At 34.2% G+C, this 21766-nt stretch overlaps 1 protein-coding gene across 4 annotated transcripts in view; it reads right to left on the reverse strand.

Annotated features, from left to right (window-relative positions):
• Window positions 1-21766, reverse strand: part of SSBP2 (single stranded DNA binding protein 2) — a 336503-nt gene that overhangs the window by 198673 nt on the left and 116064 nt on the right. For all 4 annotated transcript variants that reach the window (XM_012477556.3, XM_012477555.3, XM_012477552.2 and 1 more), the window contains exon 4: window positions 8878-8962. In XM_012477556.3, the coding sequence (XP_012332979.2) occupies window positions 8878-8962 (85 nt within the window). The remainder of the gene's footprint in view (window positions 1-8877; window positions 8963-21766) is intronic.

The raw sequence follows: 21766 nt of genomic DNA on the forward strand, positions 1-21766 counted from the left end.
GAAAGCCAAGCTAAAAATCAAATTCAGAGACTAGACTGAGAATCTTCTTCCCATTTGAGACACTTTCTTCTGCTTGATCCCCACCCTTCAACCATTTTATATATACCTACCCTCCCCTAATTGGTTTTTTACACTGTCATGCCCTCCTTTGAGTGGTGTCTTTGTTTCAACCTTTTTGCATACTCACAAACCATTCAGCATGCATTCCCCTATTCTGAGCCCATAAAAGCCCTGGACTCAGTCACACTGGGAGAAAACCACCCGATTCCAGATGGTCGACCACCCTTGCATACCCTCTCCACTGAGAACTATTTCACTGCTCAATAAAATTCTTCTCCACCCTTCTCACCCTTCAATTGTTACTGCATCCTCATTCTTCTTGGATGCAGGACAAAAACCCAGGAACTGCCAAATGCAGGTACAAGCTATAACACAGTCAGGCGGTGGCATGTCCAGCCGAGCCACAGACTGAGCTGGTGTGCACATGGGCAGAGTGAGTGCACCACCTCCTGTGGCAGGCAGCATGGCCAAGCAAGGCCTGGGCAGGGGCATCACCTGCCAGAGGGCCCCAGCTTGCAAAGTGACTGAGAAAAATCCTATGTCAGAAGAATGATCCTAACTCCCTCAAGGATAATCCTCCCCACAGCATAGTTACGTTTGTTAGTAGTTGTGCCCTTTTCTTCTTTAAAAAGATATTAACAAATACATACATTTTTAAAGTTAAGCTTGACTTTGATAAGAAAAACTTAAAATCTACCTTGAAAATATCTGTACCTTCTTTTTCAAGAGATTCTGAGACTTTCCTTCTAGAAAATTTAAAGCACCTAATCTTTGGGAACTGATAATATCTACTGTGGCTGGCTGCAAATAATTCCTTGTATTATAGAAGTAATTGTGATTTTAAACCCAAGAGACAATGGAAAGCACATCATCTATATGTAGAATAAAAGAAGTGAATACTAAGAATAAATGCAACAAAATTTATCGATATTTCAAGGAGTCTGAAAACAGATAATGTATTCTTGTTAGTACAAAATAGAGTGTCACATCATTACAGCTCTATCCATTATTTCTGGCTAAGTAACTATTACTTATCTCAAAGTATATATTCCATCAAAGACACAGTACTTGAAATTGTGAAGCTTTTATTTAAAAAAGATATAAACCTCTAATCTCAGTTGCCAATCCCACCAAAAACAAGAAAACACAACAATTCAAAACTATAGTTTGGGGTATAAGTGAAAGATGAGATTTGCTAATGAATTTTTTCCTTTCCTTCATAAGTCAAGGAAAAAGAATAAAAATAAGAGATATATTCACTTTTCTAAGTTACCTAAAATACAATCATTTTAGATGAAGGTGAATAAAAAGTAAAAACGTGGCTATAAAAATATGACTCGACAAATCTAAGGAATTCAGTTACATTTTTACTTTTAAAAAATCTTCAACTTATTTTCTATGATTTCTACATCTCCGATAGTAAGTTATAAATTTTATGAATTTTACATCTCCAATTGTAAGTTAAAAATGCATGCTATTTTTGAAAGAATATCATGTTTTTTAAATTTTTTGATACTATTGGCAGCATAATCACAGGCAGTGTAACATCAACGTAAAAATAGTAAGGAATAAAGATCTTTCCATAATCATCTTTTCACATTTACCAGAAAGTAGATTATGATTTAAAAATATTTCAGCAAGAGAAGGGGGCTTATGATGTTTGTTTAAAATATATACTTTAAAAATATAATTTTTACAATAAAATGAATTTTAAATGAAGTCATCCTGTTCTGTTTCTCTTTTCCACATTAGTTCCTTCATTTATTTCTTTATGAATTTAAGAAACCCATATCTATATATGCTGTAAATTATGCTGTAAAAGACTTAAGTAGAATTCTCCTTCCACAGTGCTTTAGTTTCCTTGATCATCTTCCTTTATTCATGTTTCCCATCCAGTGACTAAAATAACATATTGCCTACAGGAAATCTCAGGATCAAAAGAAACAGGAAAATACCATTTATCATCTATTATTTTATTTATTTAACATCATAGTTATTAGCTGTATAGCACCCAGAAGCCACTCAGATACAATCCCAGGCCAAAATGTCAAACTAGGACTAGAGCCACACACAAGTCACAGGTAAAGTAGGTGAATGTACTTCTTCAGATCAACACAGTTTACACTAAAACAAAAGCAAAAAAAAAACTTACCTTATGCTACAAAGAATATAAGGTAGTTTATAAGGTTTATACATGGAAAAATAAATTAAACTAGCTAATACAGGAAATGAAAACAAATAACAGAAATAATATGGTTAAAATGAATAAGGCTAAAACAGAATCTTAACCTGTTGAGGTGAACCATGGCCTATATAGTAACTGATAAACATCAATGTGTACTTGCAAATTTTTTATTATCCTAATGGATTTCAAATATAACTTTGTTTCTAGTCTGTAAGTTTTTAATAGTATTATGGCCCAGCGTGACACTGTTCATTTGAGCATACACTAAATGCCTACTATATGCCAAAATCTAATATATTAAGCAGACATAACTTTTGATGTATGCTGAGATTCATATTCTTACATATCTATAAATTTCATCTGATTCAATAATATAAAACTATACTGTATCTCTATCTGTATTTTACTATTTGATAATTCAAACTTCTCTTTTCTTGAGACAGAGGCTCGCATTGTCGCCTGGGCTGGAGTCCAGTGGCATGATCTCGACTCACTGAGACCTCTGCTTCCCCAGTTCAAGTAATTCTCCTGCCTCAGCCTCCCAAGTAGCTGGGATTACAGGTACCCACCACCACGACCAGCTAATTTTTTCTATTTTTAGTAGAGACGGGGGTTTCACCATGTTGGCCAGGCTGGTCTCAAACTCCTGACCTCGTGATCTGCACACCTCAGCCTCCCAAAGTGCTGAGATTACAGACTTGAGTCACCGCACCCAGCACAAACTTCTTAAGAAAAGATTTCTTGCCAGAGGGTAGGCCCATGAGGATAGAAACTGTATCTATCTTGTTCATTGCTATATTCTTTAGCGCCATGCCTCTCAAGACATAAAGGCACTGCTATCTGCTTTGATTGACTTGTTATGTCTTTACAAGTTTCTGCCCTAACCAAATTTGTACTGAAACACAAAGTGAATAAAAGTAGTATTAAATTACCTTCTTGCAACTACATATCCAGTTATATTAAAATTAAAAATGATAAACACATATAATCATTTTTAATTTTATATTTAAATGTATATTCAAATATCTCATGCTAGGCACCATACTAGATACAGGAGATGAAAAAGATAAATAAGAAAAAGTTATTCTCTGAGGGAGTTCACAAATTATTAGAGAAAACATCCCATTTCAAAAATCTAACATAAAGGACATTAAGAACATATGCAGAAGACATCTAATATGCAGGGGTGATGATATAAGGTATGCAGAAGATGTTACAAGATAATAACAAAGGGATCATTAACTCTCTGGGATAGTTTCTACAGACATAGGTTTCTAAAATAATGCATAATTATCTGCAAAAATCTGAGGTGTTCAAGAAAACATTTATTACTTATTGTATTGACGTGTTTATATATCACTTTTTACTACAAATTGTTAACATTATCCTTTGTAGATGTTATAAAAATTCTTTTATGCAAGAATACAAAAGTTAAGTCACTTTTGTCATCAATTATGACTCAAGCCTATCAATTTACCTGAACATTTGAAAGATTTGAAACATTTTCAGTTTCCTAACTAAAGAACTACTACATTCTGTTAATATTCATTGAACTTCTATTATTTGATAGATCCTGAGAAAGAAAAATCAAATTCTCTGCTCTCAAACAACTCATTGTAATAATTTGATTTCATTACTATCACACTAAAGCAATTAAAAGTTTGGTTCTATCTTTGCTTTAGGACAACTAAGGAATCTTTCACTCATACTAAGAAACTAAAATTATAATCACTGTATTTCATTTTCATTAAAAGTTTAGTAGCATATGTTGATACTTTTCTGAAGTATTTTGGAAATAAATGGAATAAGAAATAAATTGTTAAACAATTTAATGTTAAGCTGTAGCAGAAAAAACATCTAGTAAACATTAACTAATTGCAGATAAAAACATTGCTTATGATTTCAGAGTAAAATAAAACATACTAATAGAGAGAAAATAAAACCTAATGCAATAAACTTTCAAGTTAGTAGGTATTATTTTTAATCACTTGATACAATGGTTTCATTTTTAATAACAATATATAATAATAATTTTATAGCTTAGAGTAAACTGGTTTTAACTCAGGACAAAAATGACAGGGCCATGCTAGATCTTTCCTCGACATGTGGCAATATAATTTAATTGTTGTACCGTAAAACCTAGATTTGTTTGGAGATCATTCCTAACCAGTTCTTAAATATGAACCACAGCAATGCTGGAACTGCATTAGAAACTACTGTACCTATTATTTTTCTAAAGTTAATTATCTTAAATATGTTTTAAGAATCTTATTTAAAAATTAAAAAACAAATATAGAAAGATACAAAAGTAAATTTATGGCATTACAAAATATTATAAAGCAAGCACACTTGTAACTACCACCTTGGTCAAGGAAAACAGAACTCTGACACCCATCTCTGAAGCACCTTCCATAAAGCCAGCCCAATCATAACTTCTTCCCACGTGTCAAAAGTAACCGTTATGCTGATTTGTAATCATTTCCTTGTACACTTTCTAGCGTTGTTATTCAAAAACACATCCCTACACACTACTGTTAATACATTTCTAAATATATTTTTCTTTTATATTAAGCATTGTAACACATATGCTAAATAAGTTCCTATATTTTCAAATATGAATTAAAGAAGATCAAGGTTTTATTCATTTAAATGCTTCTCTTTTTTCCTCCTTTTCTCTTAAGTATGAACATGGTGATTTTTCAAGAAAAAAGATATTAACACTACATCGAAAATTCTTTGGCAAATAAAATAATAAAGTGACAAAAATCCACATTCTAATAGGCAGTGATCAAAAAACAAAACAAAAAATTTAAAAACCAAAAGCCAAAATGTATTTCTAAAATAATAATTACAAAAAAAGGTTTTCAAAAATTACAAAATGAAGGACAAGTTTTAGTGAGGATGTGGAGAAAAGGGAACACTTGTACACCATTGGTAGGTGCAACCTCTATGGGAAATATTATAGAGGTTCCTCAAAAAATTAAAAATAGTTTTACCATTTGCTCTATCAATCTCCCTTCTGAGTATAGTGTACATTTAAAGGAACTGAATCTCCAAGAAATACTTGCATTCTCATGTTCACTGCAACATTATTCATAATAGCCAATATATGGATTCTACCTATGTGTCCACCAACAGATAACTGAATAAAGAAAATGTGGTATATACACACAATAGAATGTACTCAGCCTTAGAAAACAAAGGAAATCCTGCCATTTGTGACAACATGGATGAACCTGGAGGATATTATGCTAAGTGAAATAAACCAGTTATAGAAGGACAAATACTTCATGATTTCACTTATATGTGGATTCCAAAATAGTCCAATTCATGAAGCAGAAAGTAGAATTGTGGTTGACACGGGATAAGGGGAAGTAAAAATGGCATGGTGTTGGTAGGGGGTACAAAGATCTAGTCTTACAAGATAAATAAATTCTGGAGATCTATTGTACAACATAGGGCATATGATTAACAATACTGTATTGTATACTTAAAAATTTCTTAAGAGGGTGTATCTCACGTTAAGTAGTCTCACCACAAAAGGGAAAAAATAAAGCAAAAAGGGGAGAAGAACTTTTGGAGGTGACAGATAAGTTTATGGCATTGGTTGTGATGATGGTTTCATGAATGCACACTAATCTTCAAACACATCAAGTTTATACATTACATATGTACAGCTTTTTGTATGTCAATCATACCTCAGTAACGTGGTTAAAAATAAATTTTAGAATGGCTCAAAATTACAACTATTCAGTTTATGGATGTCTCTCAATATGTGCACATACAAAAAACAACAGATGTCTTTCATAAGAAATGCTAAATGCCTGTGCATGTAACATGGTAAATTTAAATTTTATTTCATTAAGTTTTTTTATTTTCCAATCTCAGAAGAGCAATTAGAACTCACTGAAAGGTGAAATTTAATCTGTTTTAAAGTAACTTTCCTGAATATGAAATAATTAATAATTGCAGATATTTGGAAAATACGGAAATATATACAGACAAAAGTAAAAATCATGCATTATTCCACTATCAAAAATAGTCATTTTAACATTTTGGCCTATTTTAAATTAACAGAATTATTCATTATTTATCTCATTATGCCTCCAGTATTTCTTTTAAAAAGTAGCTTATCTGTCATTATTCACTCAATCTTATAGATAAGTAACTATAAAATAATAAGACTAATTTTAAACATTTATACATGCATGTGAGCATTTTTAACACTAAAAACGCAGCTATTGAAGAAAGTATTTTTCAGAATGCTTCCTTGAGTACTACTTTAAAATTCAGTAGGTAAACATATTAATTACCATTATAGAAGTAATTATGTAATAAACTCAAATTCAGGAATATAACAGTCCAGAATTTTACATTTTCTTTCCCAAGTCTTTCAAACTACTATATTTACATGTTAGAAATAAATTTGTCAATCATTTTCAGAAATTATCTACCATTAAGAATTTAGAAAATTCTATTCATTAAAAAAAAGATGTCTTCATAAAAGAAATTAATGTATTTTAAAAAATCCAACCGTAATATAAAATCATGTAGGTCAAAATCCATCTTTCACCAACCTCCAATTAAAAAACAAATCAGAGATGTATTAACATGAAAATAAATTGGCTTTAAGATGTAATAAAAACACCATACAAGAATAAATCAAGTCTCTTAAAACTAATATTTAAGTTAAAATTAAATCTCTGATACAATATGCTAATATTCATAATGAATTATAAAATTCAAATACTGATTTTTTTCTAAACTATATTTTCTAAGGACCAAATTACATGGTAAGGGGTTTTTCTTCCTTTAAAATCTATTCTAATTTTGCTCCTACCTCTGACTAGTCCTCATTTCCAAAACCTATTTAAGTGTATTTCTAAAGCTGTAAGTGTGAATACTTGGAAATTTTCGAAGGGTCTTATGAATGCAAGATGATGATGATGAAAGTGATTATGACAACAATGATGATGATTTATCTAATGCTTTTAGAAAGAGCTGCTAAATTAGTTCAGTTTTCCTCTTAAGATCTCCATGTTGAATAGCAAGGTACATCTTTCTACAGAATGTAATTTTGAAAAAGTATTTATATGATTAATTTCTTAAAATGTAGGCTATCAAATATTATATCTTCTTTAAGAGTAGAATACTGACACCCTCTAATGCCATCTAGTTGTCAAAATTAGTGGAGACAACATCTCCCATGACCGACAGGCCAAATAGAGGCATGCATCTCTCAGTGTAAGGAATAGATGAGATGGGGTACCCCAACTCTATCTGATTCCTTATATTCTTCATCGGTGGATCTCTGCCTTACTTTCTACTGTCAACTGAGGGTAAAAAAGGAAAATTGGTTTGTTTAGATAAATCCTATGACCTGGACCCTGCCTTATCTGTTTTTTCTCAACTTTTTATTTGCAGTAGTATCCCTTTCACTCACCTTGTTCCCAAGAGCTATTGTTAAGTGCATATCAAGCTTTATGTGTACAATCAATGTCAGATGAGGTAATCACAAGCACTCTCACTTAAGTAAGATGAGTACACATTTAAAGAACTGCACAGTCCCTGCCAGGTAGCCAAGATTTTTCACTTCCCTTAAGTCTGCATGCTCTTCCTTATACTATTTTGGAGGGTATAATTCTTCTGGACATTTCTACTCTTCAGTCTAAGGCTGAATTATTTTTCTTGGAAGAACAAGGTCTTTTTTCACTTTTGAGTGCTGGTTCTAGTTTTTAAGGCTTTTTACACAGAACAATGCTAGCCTCTACATACTTGACAAATATCCCTATGGTTAAGTTTTAGGTTATCAGATATTTCCTCAAGCTCCAGCCCCAATTCACTTCCTCCCAACCAGGAAAACTGGATTTCCTCCATCTTAAACTCAGTCTGTCCCTCTTTTATGGTTAGTTCTGCAAACATGTTTTCCCAGCCTCTTCATAATATCATTTCCTCATTCTTATCTTCACTGTTTTTCTTTTTTTTCACAGTTCTACTTCCTGATACTATCAACTCTCTAAAATCAGATTTGCAGTCCTTCTAAAAAAAAAATGCTCAAGCCAAGGACACTCCACTGCTGTTCTTTAAGATTTAAAAACATTTACATTTTCATTTTTGCACAGAATCTTCTACTCTCTTGTCTGGTATTTCCTTGAATCCACAATATTTGGGGAAATGAATTCAGTAGGGAAGATATTTAGCCTTATGATATACAACCAAAAGTTACAAAAGGAGAAGAACAGAATATTCCTATACTTAATCAAAAATCTTTGTGCAAGGGAGGAATTGATCATTTATAGAAATCTTATGATTAGTGTTTTTGTAGAATAAAGAATTACTATATATTTAATTTTCATAAAATCTGAAATTTCATAAATCAGATCTGCTTAAAGATAAGAAATTTCTTTAATAGCTTAGCATTAGGACTACGCTTTATCCTAAGCTTCAACGAGACTCAAACGCCCCTTTCTATTTCACATTTAAAGTTATGAGCCTACTTTTCAAGAAAAAGAAAAGACCAACCAATCTCTTAAGTACCAAAACAAAAGAATGGATGAGCCAAGGTATTTTTAAGAGTAGTGGTTAAGAAGAAAACTGACAATATAACTTTATAAAATTATATGTTAACTTACATAATCATGGAAGGCTTTTGCTTCACTTGAGTGTTCACATGTTTCACGTCTCTCTGGAGCTGCACAGTAGAGATCCCAAAATACGCTAAAAAAGTAATTATGGTAACATTAAGAAAATAATGTAACACCAATATGAGAAATCACAATTCCAAAAGTAGTAAATATATTTTTCCTTACACAAAATGTTTCGTCTTCAGAACAGATATTTATTTGAAAGACTTAAATGCAGGCAAGGCTCTTCATGCAATAATAGTGCTACCATCTAGACATCTTTCAGAAATGCTAAATAAGACTTTTCTAAAAAACAAAATAATTTTATAGCAATAATTTAAAAATTGTCCTTCTTATAACTGGCTGTTTACATGACATAAAACACTTGATTGGAGTAGCTATAATATTTTTCACAATTTTCCCATGAAGGATAGAAACAGTAAATAATATACTAATTTAATAATTAAGGAATAAAGTGGTACATTTATTTTTTTTAAAGATAATTTTGTTGTCCAACTCATAATCCAATACCCTGACCATTAAATTACATTGTTTAAACAAACATATTTTCTTAAAAATGCTATTTTCCCCTGCAATTACTAAAATAGTTTAGTAACTTTGAAAATCCATCCTAACACTTCTTTTATTCTCCTATTCAAGAACAGTGGGGAGTGAAGCAGACTGTGGGGACAAAAAATTATGGTCCTTGCAAAACATATGGCTCTGGTCATCCTTCCATCTACTAAATTAACAATAAGCACAAGCAAGGGTTCAAAAATCAGGAAAGCAAATGTTTTAAAATGTTGGCTATAAATAAAGGCAAGTATAATGATCAACAGAATTTTGTTTTTATTCTACATTTCCCACTCTATAAAAGTGGAAGGTAGATTAATACAAGAAGTTAAGAGCACAGGCACTGGAGTAGGACATATCTGAGACAGAGCCAGACCCACTGATTACCAGCTTTGACAGCCCTTGAACAAGTTGCTTAAACTGATCAGAAACACAGTTCTTCCTCTATAAAATTGGGTTGTTGAGAAGATAATATTTACCATATATGCACAGTGTCTGGCATATACAAGCATATTATTAATAATATCATCAGCACTATAATTAGCTTGCATGATAGCTTAAAATGCATATATATATTTTAAGGTAGGTCACTGTAGTGACAGTACACATGATGAGGATACAACAAAACCTGGTAAATTGAAGTCAGACTTTTTGTTTTGACCTTCATTTAGTCTGGATCTCTCTCTCTCTCTTCTCAGCTAGGAGAAAACATTCTGTAGGCCTTACAACACAAAGTTAAGTTCATAATTAATTCAGTAAAATAAGACTACCCTCAGCAGTGAAAAATGTGAAAAACTGAGTATCAACATTATTTCCTGTTCAGTTTCTACAATAAGCAGTAAATACAGAGAAAACAATAAAAACAAAAATAATTTATGTAAATTTCAATATTGTTAGGAGAATGAAAGTTTTAACAGAAATCCTTACAACCTTACTGGGAATAAGACCCATAGATAAACAAAGATACAACTAAAAGTTTTTCACCTGGATCAGCTTTGTTGTGTATTACAGTGTAGTGCAATCATGTTCTTAAGGAACTTCAGAGATCTTAAAACCAAAATTTTGTAATGTAGTCTTTAAACTGTATTTAATCAAAGAATATTATATACAGTATTATATGGCAAACAATATAATATCTCTTCTTCTTCTTTCCTAATTTCCCTAATTTCCACTCAAGCAACAGAAGACCTCTCTTGAAAATTATTCCAATTACATTACTTTTATAATTCCATTGTAGTACTTTTAAAAGATTATCTCACACAATGGACTAGAGGAAAATAATTTATTAATTTACTGTTGGAGTATGCCCTAAGAGTTATTAAATAAACATCAGAAGTAATTATTTCTAAACATGTAGTTAAATATTTATCTGATAATATTAACACTGTTCTGCTTCTATTTTTATGTTTGCCTTTATGGATTTAGTGGGAGGTCAACCATTTGTAACATCAAGCTTAGAGATTATAAAACAAGTGATTAACAGAGGATAATACTATAGGTGATGTTTCTGAGACTCCTGTATTGCTTATACATGATCTTGCTTAACATAGGCAAAGAAATAGATCCTTTAAAAACATGTCTCACGGCAAGCCTTGTGCTAGGCAGTTCCCATATTTTAGCATCAGGAAAAGCGTGTATTCTTTCCCATACATTCACAATGTCTATTCTGTCATTTTAAAGATCAGTAAATATTCAATTTTTAAAAAGCCCTATTCATCAGGAGAGTTTCATAATTAAGTCTATAATAATCTAAGATGTTATAAAATTTAAATGATAAAATTAAAAATTACATACAAATTTAGATTTAGTGCTATGATATTCAAATTTTAACACATGCCCCATCTATTTTATTAAGCATCTGTATGTTCTCCCTTCTAAGAATCACAGGTAGAAAACACATTTCCAAATTTTATCATTTTTAGAAAGTTCAATTGTATTTTGCCTAGTAATACAAGGTTAAGTATCCTTTATCTGAAATTCTTGGGACCAGAAGTGCTTCTGATGTAAAAATTTTTTTGGATTTTGAAATATTTTCATTATACTTATACTTAGTGGTTGAGCATCCCAAAATCTGAAAATCCACATTCCAAAAGGCTCTAATAAGCATTTCCTTTGAGTTTCATGTTAGCACTCAAAAGTTTTGGATTTTGGATCTCAGATTTTCAGATTTTTTAACCTATATTGTGACTGCTATAATAGCATCCTAATATTTGAGAACAATTGGCCATATAATAACATTGACAACAAAGGCTGTAGTAAGACCAAAATACCTGATTTTAGTCCACATTCTGCAATTAATCCATGTTTAGTTTTGTGAGCTAGCAGACAAATCACTTAACCATAATGTTATAGCTTTATTTAGAAAATAGTGAGGTTAAAACCAGAATATTTCTATGAACCCTTCATGAATAAAAAATTTAAAAACTGTTTTCTTCTAGTAATATTTCAAATATGCATTAAATACCTGATCTATATAATAAGCTGCCATATACTGCCCAAGAAAATAAAAAGAAAAGTAATCCAAGGCATAAATGTGACTGTTGATCCAAAACTAGTGATGAATTCAAAATTGCTCACTTGCCCAAAATCGCTCACTTCACCTAGATGCAGAAGTTATATAGCATATATAAAAATTTTACTAATATTTTTATCAAATGCTTTTAGCTGGTATTATGACGATGTGATAATTAGCATATAAAAATGTAGACTTTATCTCCTAGAGGAAAATGTAGGCTTTTTAGTAGGTAAGGTTCATAGCAATACTTGATTTGTACTTAGGTGGAGGGATTTTACTGATGTACTTTAGTAAGCTATTCTAATGATCCACTGTATTTGTTCCTTGATCTCCAAGAGGGCCAAGGGCAGAAAATCCTGAACCTCCAAAGATGCAGATTTCATCCCTCTACAACCTTAGATGTTGGTGGCTAAGGAGCTTCTCAGTTCCTCTAATCCTACAACTATTAAACATGAAAGCAAATATTATCCTTGAAATGTAATGGGTTCATCATCATAAATAATACTTTAGAGTTTTATATAGTCTCTTTATTCCTAAGCAGAAGAAAGTGAAAAATTTATATTTTACAAATGAAGACAGAGACTAAACACAGAGAAGCAAAACTTATAAAGTATTGAAATCTTTAATCTTACATCATTTATTACTATTACAATCTTCTCCTTATAAATCAAGAGAAAATATGGTATTCCCAAGTTGAAGATTCTCAACCAAACACTGTATCTCCTTCTATTCCTGAGGATGTGAGTTGAAATGACTTAGGTAGTTTGTTAATATCTCAAGGGAACCCAGAAAGCCAAATCGTTGTCAGAGAAGTCTACAAGGTTGAATAAACATACCAGATGTGTCCCAGAAGATGGAATGCTAACATAATTATACAACTTATGCCACTGGCCAGATCTAACACTACCTGAAAACAAAAAATTTTTTAAAGACTTAACAAAACAATAAAACCCTATGGAAAACAATTTTTCTGAGGAACAAGCCAGGTTGTTATAAGTTCAAGTCTTAATAACTAAGGAAGTCATCTGTCTTTGGCCCAAAAATATATCAATGAATGTTACTGACAATCCTTATTAAAGAAAACTATCCATTCATAAGACCAAAACCAATTTCTCATGAAATGTGTATGTATGTTTCTTCATCTTAGAACTTTCTCATATGTATAACTTATATTAATATTATTCCCTAGCATTACTGAATACTTTTAAAAATGCAAGCATTAAATTTTGATTCACTTTCATAAAATTCTCACAATACCCCTGGATTAGAAATAAATTTCTATTTTAAAAATATTTAAAAAGATAGTTACCACTATTGAGTAGGTACTAAATTCAAGCTTCATATATGAAGTATCATATATTCAGCATCTAATCCTTCTAATTATTATCCCCACTTTGTAGATGAAGGAACTGAAGCTTAGGTTAAATGAGATTAAATAATTTCCTTAAAGTCACATAGTTAGTGGCAAAACTGCACTTGAGCTTTTAAATTATTACATTATTTTGCTTCTAACGTGTGTATGGTTTTAAGAGTTCATATTTCAAGACTCCTTATTCTGATTATGGGCAGGTTTCTACAGCTCCAGCACTCAGAGCAGCATCAGCTGTTATAAGAGTGGGATGGATACCTGTCCCAGATAAGACAGCAGGCATATTGTCAGCCTACCTTTGACCCCCATGCACCAACTCATTTCCTGAATATCCTATGGCAACCATCCCCTCACCCTACATGCAGCTGTCAGGGATCCGTGGATGCCTCAATATAGACATGATTCAGAAGAGAAAACTTTTGAGTCCCATTTATATACACTGCCTGGAATGAGCCACTCACAATGCTCAAATGGGAAACGTAATTAATGACTTATTAATAGTGGGACACTGAATTCAGCTCTGTGATTAAGAAATATCTGTTACTGAGATGAGCACTGTTATAATTCAGGAACTTGAATTCTAACTCTAAATTTGACCTTGGGCAAATAGTTTGATTTACGTAAAATGAGAAAATAAATGTGTTATGTATTTTACAGTGTTTTATACAGAGACAAAGTGATGACATATGCAAAAGTAATTTTAAAAGAAACTTAAAGGTACTAAAAATATTACAGATAAAGTCTCATATAGCTAGTATAGCCAGATAAAAAGAAGTTTTCTAATTAACTTGAGTAACACTTGCCTCACTTTTCCTTCGAGTCCTTCACATTTAATGAAGATTCCTTCAGTTTTTTACAATGCTCTCTCCCCAACAAATTTTCCTCTGTATTCCATGTTCCTTTCCTCTTCTCCCACGCTAAATTTTAGTTTTGTTTTCTATGGCCTATGTTCTTTGCTTTCTCTCTTGCTAACACTTTTCCTCCCTTCCCACTCTGATCAGCCTCCTCCTTCTAGCCCCATTGTCACCTACACTGTATTATATGATTAGTTTAACTCAACTCAAATAGTTACTATATCTTGCCTGTTATAGGCAAGACATATCAGATGAGTAAAAACCAGTAAGCCAATTATAAATATTATACCATTCTAATGAGCTAACGCCATTGCTCTTGTCTTCCTGTAGGTATTTGTTTATTCTTAGCTATACCTGATATTATTCATTAGATTCTAAAATAATTAGAGTGCTAACATACTACAAGATTTGACTTTCCACTACCAGGTGAAAGAAACAGAATTTTTAGGATAATCTTACTTTTTAATTTATTTTCTCTATAATGTTTATATATTTGTTTTCAGGATATAAATACAGGGGACCAAAGTTACTTTAAAAGGTGCTTTATATTTTTATTTTATTAAATAAAAATGAGGTATAGGTTGGGTGCAGTGGTTCATGCCTGTAATCCAAGCACTTTGGCAGGCAGAGGCAGAGGTGGGTAGATCTTGAGCCCAGGAGTTTGAGACCAGCCTGGCAATGGCAAAACCCCATCTCTAAAAAAAAAATACAACAAATTAGCTGGACATGGTGGTATGTTCCTGTAGTCCCAGATACTCAGGAGGCTGAGGTGGGAGGTTCACTTAAGCCCAGGAGATGGAGGCTACAGTGAGCTGTGATTGTGCCACTACACTCCAGCCTGGGTGACCCTGTCTTATCTCAAAAAAAAGAAAAAAAGGCATATTTGTCTATTCTCAAGCTGCTAATAAAGACATGCCTGAGACCGGGTAATTTATAAAGGAATGAGGGTTTGTTTTTTTTTGAGACGGAGTTTCGCTCTTGTTACCCAGGCTGGAGTGCAATGGCGCCATCTCGGCTCACCGCAACCTCCACCTCCTGGGTTCAGGCAATTCTCCTGCCTCAGCCTCCTGAGTAGCTGGGATTACAGGCACGCGCCACCATGCCCAGCTAATTTTTTGTATTTTTAGTAGAGACGGGTTTTCACCACGTTGACCAGGATGGTCTCGATCTCTTGACCTCATGATCCACCCACCTCGGCCTCCCAAAGTGCTGGGATTACAGGCATGAGCCACCGTGTCCGGCCCGGGAATGAGGTTTAATTGACTCAGTTCAGCATGGCTGGGGAGGCCTCAGGAAACTTACAATCATGGTGGCTTCATATGGCAGCAGAAAGGAGAAGAATGAGAGCTGAGCGAAGGGGTAAACCCCTTATAAAATTGCCAGATATCGTGAGAATTTACTATCTTGAGAACAGCGTGGGGCAACTGCCCCCAAGATTCAATTACCTCCCACCAAGTCTTTCCCACCACACATGGGGATTATGAGAACTACAATTCAAGATGAGATTTGAGTGGGGACACAGTCAAACCATATCAAGAGGTATGAGTTATAAAAGGCATCACATCAAGAATTATAGTTTCTACAATTAAAACTTTAAATAGAAAGTTTTTAAAAGCCTATGTTTTAAAATTGCACAAGTAAAAAAACACATTAACATCAGAAGAAAGAAGTTTATTGGCATTTTTATTTCTGGAACTAATGGAAGAGTTGGGAATGTTTAATAAAAAGTACAAATAAGAAGTAAGTTTTCAAAGGGGATTTTATTCAGGTAAATGTATTATTATAAACTGGGGCACTGAACATGGGGTAAATAAACTAAAAAGGAAAAAATAAGTGATTAGGGAAATCACATTAGAAACAAGGGTAAAAAGCTCCAGAAAGTAAATCACATAAATTTATCTAACCTATATTAAAGGTAGAAATTTTGCCTCTTCCACTCTGAGGCCTTTGCCTCTCATCTCGCCAGTACTTTATTCTGCTTATTTTGCATATGTGATATATATATATACATATATCTTTTTCATACATCTTCAAACACTCCCACTCTTCACCAACTTTTCACCCAACTCTACTAGTCTCTGCCTCTTTTCTCAACCCTCTTTAATCCATCTTGTTTTTTGTTTTTGTTTTTGCTTTTTTGAGATGGCGTCTCATTCTGTGGCCCAGGCTGGAGCAGAATGGTGCAATCTCGGCTCACTGTATCCTCCGCCTCCCAGGTTCAAGCAATTCTCCCACCTCAGCCTCCCAAGTAGCTGCGACTACAGGCGTGTGCCACCACACCCAGCTAATTTTTGCATTTTTAATTCATCTTTAATCCATCTTTTTGTTGATGTCAAGTGAGTGTCTAAAGGCCCAAATCTGATCATGTCAGGCACTTTGTTTAAAATCTTTGGGCTATAGTCCCAAATCCCTAATGTATGCAGGACTTCATAATCTGTCCCCTGCTTTTGTTTCTGGCTTTATATTCTATCATTTCTTAATACTGGACCTATAGATCAACTGGTCCAAATCAAACTACCTGTCATTACTTGAATTCATGATCATCCCTTTTGAGATTTCACACTATTCCTCGCCCCAATTACCCTTCTCTAACTCAACTTTCAGCTCAGCTTAGAGACACTTTCTCTGTGATGCCTTTTCTAACTCCCCCCAAGCTGAAGTGAGTATTGCTCCTGTGATGCTATTATAACCAGTACATATTTCTTTTTTAAATTTATTTCTAGCTTTATAGAGGTATAATTGACAAATAAAAACTATATATTTAAGGTATACAATGTAAAGTTTTGATATACATATACTTTGGAAAATGATTAGCAAAATCAAGCTAATTCACATATTCATCACCTCACATAGTTACTGTGTGTGTGTGTGTGTGTGTGTGTGTGTGTGTCTGTTAAGAACACTTAAGATCTACTCTATTCTCAAATATCAAGTCTATAATACATTATTATTAAACCAGTACATATTTCTGCTTTAATACTTTTAAACTGTTTATCTTTCCTACTACTTATTTCCTTGAGGGCAACACAGTTTTGTACTCTGTAAATATTTGGTGAAAAGGCTTAAACAACAGAATAATTCTAATTTAAAATATTCTACAAAAAAATGGAAATGAGAAGTCATAAAATTAACAACTGGTCCATCCAACAGGGAGGGACTCTTAGGTTGAGCAAACGAGCAAGCACTAAGTTCTTGAAGAATACATGTTATCCTAATCATCTGGACCTCAACTGCAGCAACAGCTTTCCTGGTCAACATAAAAAGGCAACGATTATTACAGTCCTGAATCCCTAACCTAGAGCACAGATTATGAAGTCCAGTTCTAAAGAGTTAAGGATAAGAAGGTCAGGCATCTGCTGGATTTAAAGCCCATGCTAATGGCTAGCTAAACATAATAATCAGGGAAGCTTAAGATCTGGGCATTTTTCTGAAAGATGAGATACATAGCTATTATCAGTTCTCAAAGGACCCCATGACTTAATCAAAACTATTAAGAATCACTGATATATACAGATGAAAGAGGCACCTCAAAGAATATGTCAGTGGCTTTAGGGGAAAAATATAAAACATTTGAAAAAAAATATATACCTATATATTTTGCATGTACTAGATTTAAATTGAATAAATATAATCTAAAAATATTTATGTGCCCATTACTTATTTATTTGATATCTCTGGCTAAGTACAAATTAAGTTACTTAAAATACCAACACCATGGAAGAAGGGATCCCCTGAATCTAAGAGCCACGGAAAAAGGAAAAAAAAATGCCACATTTAAAAGCTGCACCATCTGATAGCTGAGGTTAAAAAAAAAAAAAAAGCTACAGAAGCAAAAAAACCGAAGTATTGAGTAAGTTATAATCAAACATCTACATTGTAGGAATAAGTTAATTCATGAGAAAGTGTGTAAAAGAGAAAGAGGTGCAAGAAACAAAATTAATGCTGTAACAGAAAACTCTTGAAATCCTCACTTTGTTAACCCACTGATCCAAGAGAGTCAGACTCCTAAAATGGTCTCTTATGCCATTTGTAGACTTCATTGGAAATACGCAAATGAAAAGGTGTCGACAGGTGAGGAGACGCAATTACATTTGGAAAAAAAGTTAAGTGTTGGCAGTCTAGATCCAGATATCAGAAATACTATATAAAAAGAAAAATTGACATTTATATTATACAAAATGCCAGTTTTAAACCCCAGGAAAACAGCAGTGATGGTGCTTAACTGTAGTGAACCGTTGGAACAACTCTGAACCAAAAGACCGCACCTGTTCCTGCCCTACATATGTGAGACAAACAGGGGAAACCCACAACCACAACTGACCAAGTGCGGTTCCACTCACCATGGGACTTGTAGTACGGCATACTTTCAGGAGCAAGATTTAAAACATGATGGCATTAAATAACGTTCCAAGGAAACCACGTGCATGGCACTCAAAGAGAGCTTTCGTTTTTTTCTTTTAAAGATGCTAAGAGATGAGTGTATATGGTACTGAGTAAGAAATGCTTTTAATAGAAGAAATGGAAAAAAAAACTCACCTAGCTTATCCATGCAAATACATGGAATACCAATTGCTGCTGTGGAAAACTCACATTCCTGGGCATACTGGCATCACAATGCACTTATAAGCTCCAATATTAACTGGGATTTAAACACTGCCTGGCAATTTTTGTGTGTGCTCTTACTCAGTTCTTTCTCTGAGCCTATTCAGAATTATTGAGAACTTTTCTTTAAAGGCTATCCTTAACTCTCTTAAAAATTCACCATCATTACCATCGCCACCACCCTCAGTACCCTCGTATCCTATTTTGCAGAGAAAAAAAAAGCTATCAGAATAAGAACTAGTTTTTTTGAACCCCAGATCAATTTGACTCATCATCATTTTATAGATGGTAAAACTGAGACTGAAAACAACAAAACCTTGCTGAAACGCTAAGTAGTGGAGCTGAAATACTGAATCCACATGTTTTCCTTTCTCCCTTGCCTCACCCTGCATCTCCGCACACAGTATGAGCCTAGAGTAGAAAACTGGGAAGACAAAAGAGAAAACTCTACTTACAAGTAATGGAAATATTTTCAGAAAAAAAAACTCATCTGTAATCTCCCCATATTAAAACAAAAAAATTATTTTTTTTGTTACTCTTAATACCCATTATGCTACATTGTAATTGTGATACACATGCAACATTATGTCCTGCTTTGTTAAAATGTCTTAAGCATTCTTTGTCATAATATAGTGTTCATCATTATTAAATGTGTGATTAACAGCCCAAGAACAAATGTACCATAATTTTTATAATGCTTCCTATTTGCACGTTCCCTAAACTTTTCTTTCATTTCTATTTTGTCTTCTATTCCAACCCTTCTTCCAGTCAAATGCAAAATACTCCACAGGAAATTCCTCATGCATTTAGACAGTTAGTGGCAGGCTTGAGGAAGATATGTATTAGGGGTAAGGACCTTAATGTAGGTTTTGGAAATTGTTAAATTCAGAAGGAAAACCTTATGCAAACACTCCAGATTGGCAGGAAGCAGGGACGTATAGGGGACAGTATTTTATTAGGAATAGAAAGAAATTGATTTCTTAACATCAAACCTACAAATGTCCCTGCATCTTCTCTTGCCACAATAGTAGAGATGGTCCTCTCCTCTCTCCCTGTATCTTCTGACTCTGCCTCTCTACTGACTCCTTCTCTTAAACACTAAACATGCTAATGTCTCTCCCATCTAAAATGAAAAAATTCTCTCTCTAATCTATAATATTCCTCAAGCTATCACTCCTTTATTCCTCATCACAGATGAAACGTTTTAAAGAGCTGCCTATATGCCATTTCCCACTTCTTACCTTCCCAGTCACTTCTCAATCTGAAACATTCTTGCTTCCTAGTCCATTACTCAGCTTGTGTAAGTCATTGATGGCCTTTCCCCAAATCCTAAAAGGACACATGCATTCTGATACTTTATCTTGCAGTCACAGTTGACCACTACTGACCTTTCTTTCTCCTTGAAACCCTCACTTATTCTTGTTTTCTACTATGCTACACTCTCCTGGTTTTCCTCCTACCTTTTTAGCTGGGCCTTCTGTCTCTCTCTCTCTCTCTCTCTTTTTTTTTTTTTAAGACAGAGTCTCACTCTGTCGCCCAGGCTGGAGTACAGTGGTAAGATCTTGGCTCACTGCAACCTCTGTCTCCCAGGTTTAAGCAATTCATCTGCCTCAGCCTCCTGAGTAGCTGGGATTACAGGTGCCTGCCACCCATGCCTGGCTTATTTTTGTATTTTTAGGAGAGACAGGGTTTCATCCATATTGGCCAGGCTAGTCTCGAACTCCTGACCTCAAGTCATCTACCTGCCTTGGCCTCCCAAAGTGCTGAGATTACAGGTGTGAGTCACCGCTCCTGACCACCTTCTGTCTCCTTTATAACCTCCTTCCTCCTCATTCCTTGGATATTAATATTGCAAGCGTTCTGTACAAGGCTCACTTCCCTCCTGCCTCATGGGTAATACCATTCAACCATCTCTCTCTCTTTTCTTTTTTTAAGAGACAGGGTCTCACTATGTTGCTCAGGCTGCATTCAAATACCTGGGTTCGAGTGATCCTCCCACCTCAGCCTCCTGAGTAGTTGTTACTACAGACATGCACCACTGCACCCAACTTCTCTCTCTCCATTAAACATCAGACCCATGTAACCAACTGCCTGTTCAACATCTCCCCTCGGATGGCATGTATTCCCATTTCAGCACACCTTACTCTTCACCAAATCCTTCCATTTCTACTTCAAGCTTATATCCCTCAAATCCTTCCACTTCTCTTCCTCCTCACTGATTATACACTAGGTCAAGTGGCCATTCTCTACTCAGCCTTCTAAGTGCTTCTCTGTTTCTGGACTCATTCCTGGTCTATCCATGATCTATTCTATAGAACTGGAGTGATATTGCTAAGATTGTAAACCAAAAATAAAATTGCAAGGTCCCCCAACCATCTGAATGGACTTCCTCCTTCGCCAGTGCACTCTTAAAAATGTAACCTGAGAGACTGGTTCAGGCCCTGACAGGAAGGGGGAGTGGGACTTACCTCATTATACTCTCCAGTGTTAACATCAACACAGACCTTAAATCTGATAAGAAATATTTACAAGCTATTCTCTCTGAAGAAGCCTGCTACAGGTTTCATCTGCATAATAAGAAATTTGTTCTCCATAATCGCTTATCTTAATCCAGACAGTTCTTTTCTATTGAGCCCAGATCTTCTTTTTTTTTTTTTTTTTTTTTTTTTTTGAGACGGAGTTTCGCTCTTGTTACCCAGGCTGGAGTGCAATGGCGCCATCTTGGCTCACTGTAACCTCCGCCTCCTGAGTTCAGGCAATTCTCCTGCCTCAGCCTCCCGAGTAGCTGGGATTACAGGTACACGCCACCATGCCCAGCTAATTTTTTGTATTTTTAATAGAGACGGGTTTTCACCATGTTGACCAGGATGGTCTCGATCTCTTGACCTTGTGATCCACCCGCCTCAGCCTCCCAAAGTGCTGGGATTACAGGCGTGAGCCACCGCGCCCGGCGATCCCAGATCTTTAGATACATTCAACCAATTG

The sequence above is a fragment of the Aotus nancymaae genome, unplaced genomic scaffold (assembly GCF_030222135.1).
Source record: "Aotus nancymaae isolate 86718 unplaced genomic scaffold, 86718_ANA_hifiasm-v0.15.2.pri h1tg000014l, whole genome shotgun sequence".
NCBI lineage: Eukaryota > Metazoa > Chordata > Mammalia > Primates > Aotidae > Aotus > Aotus nancymaae.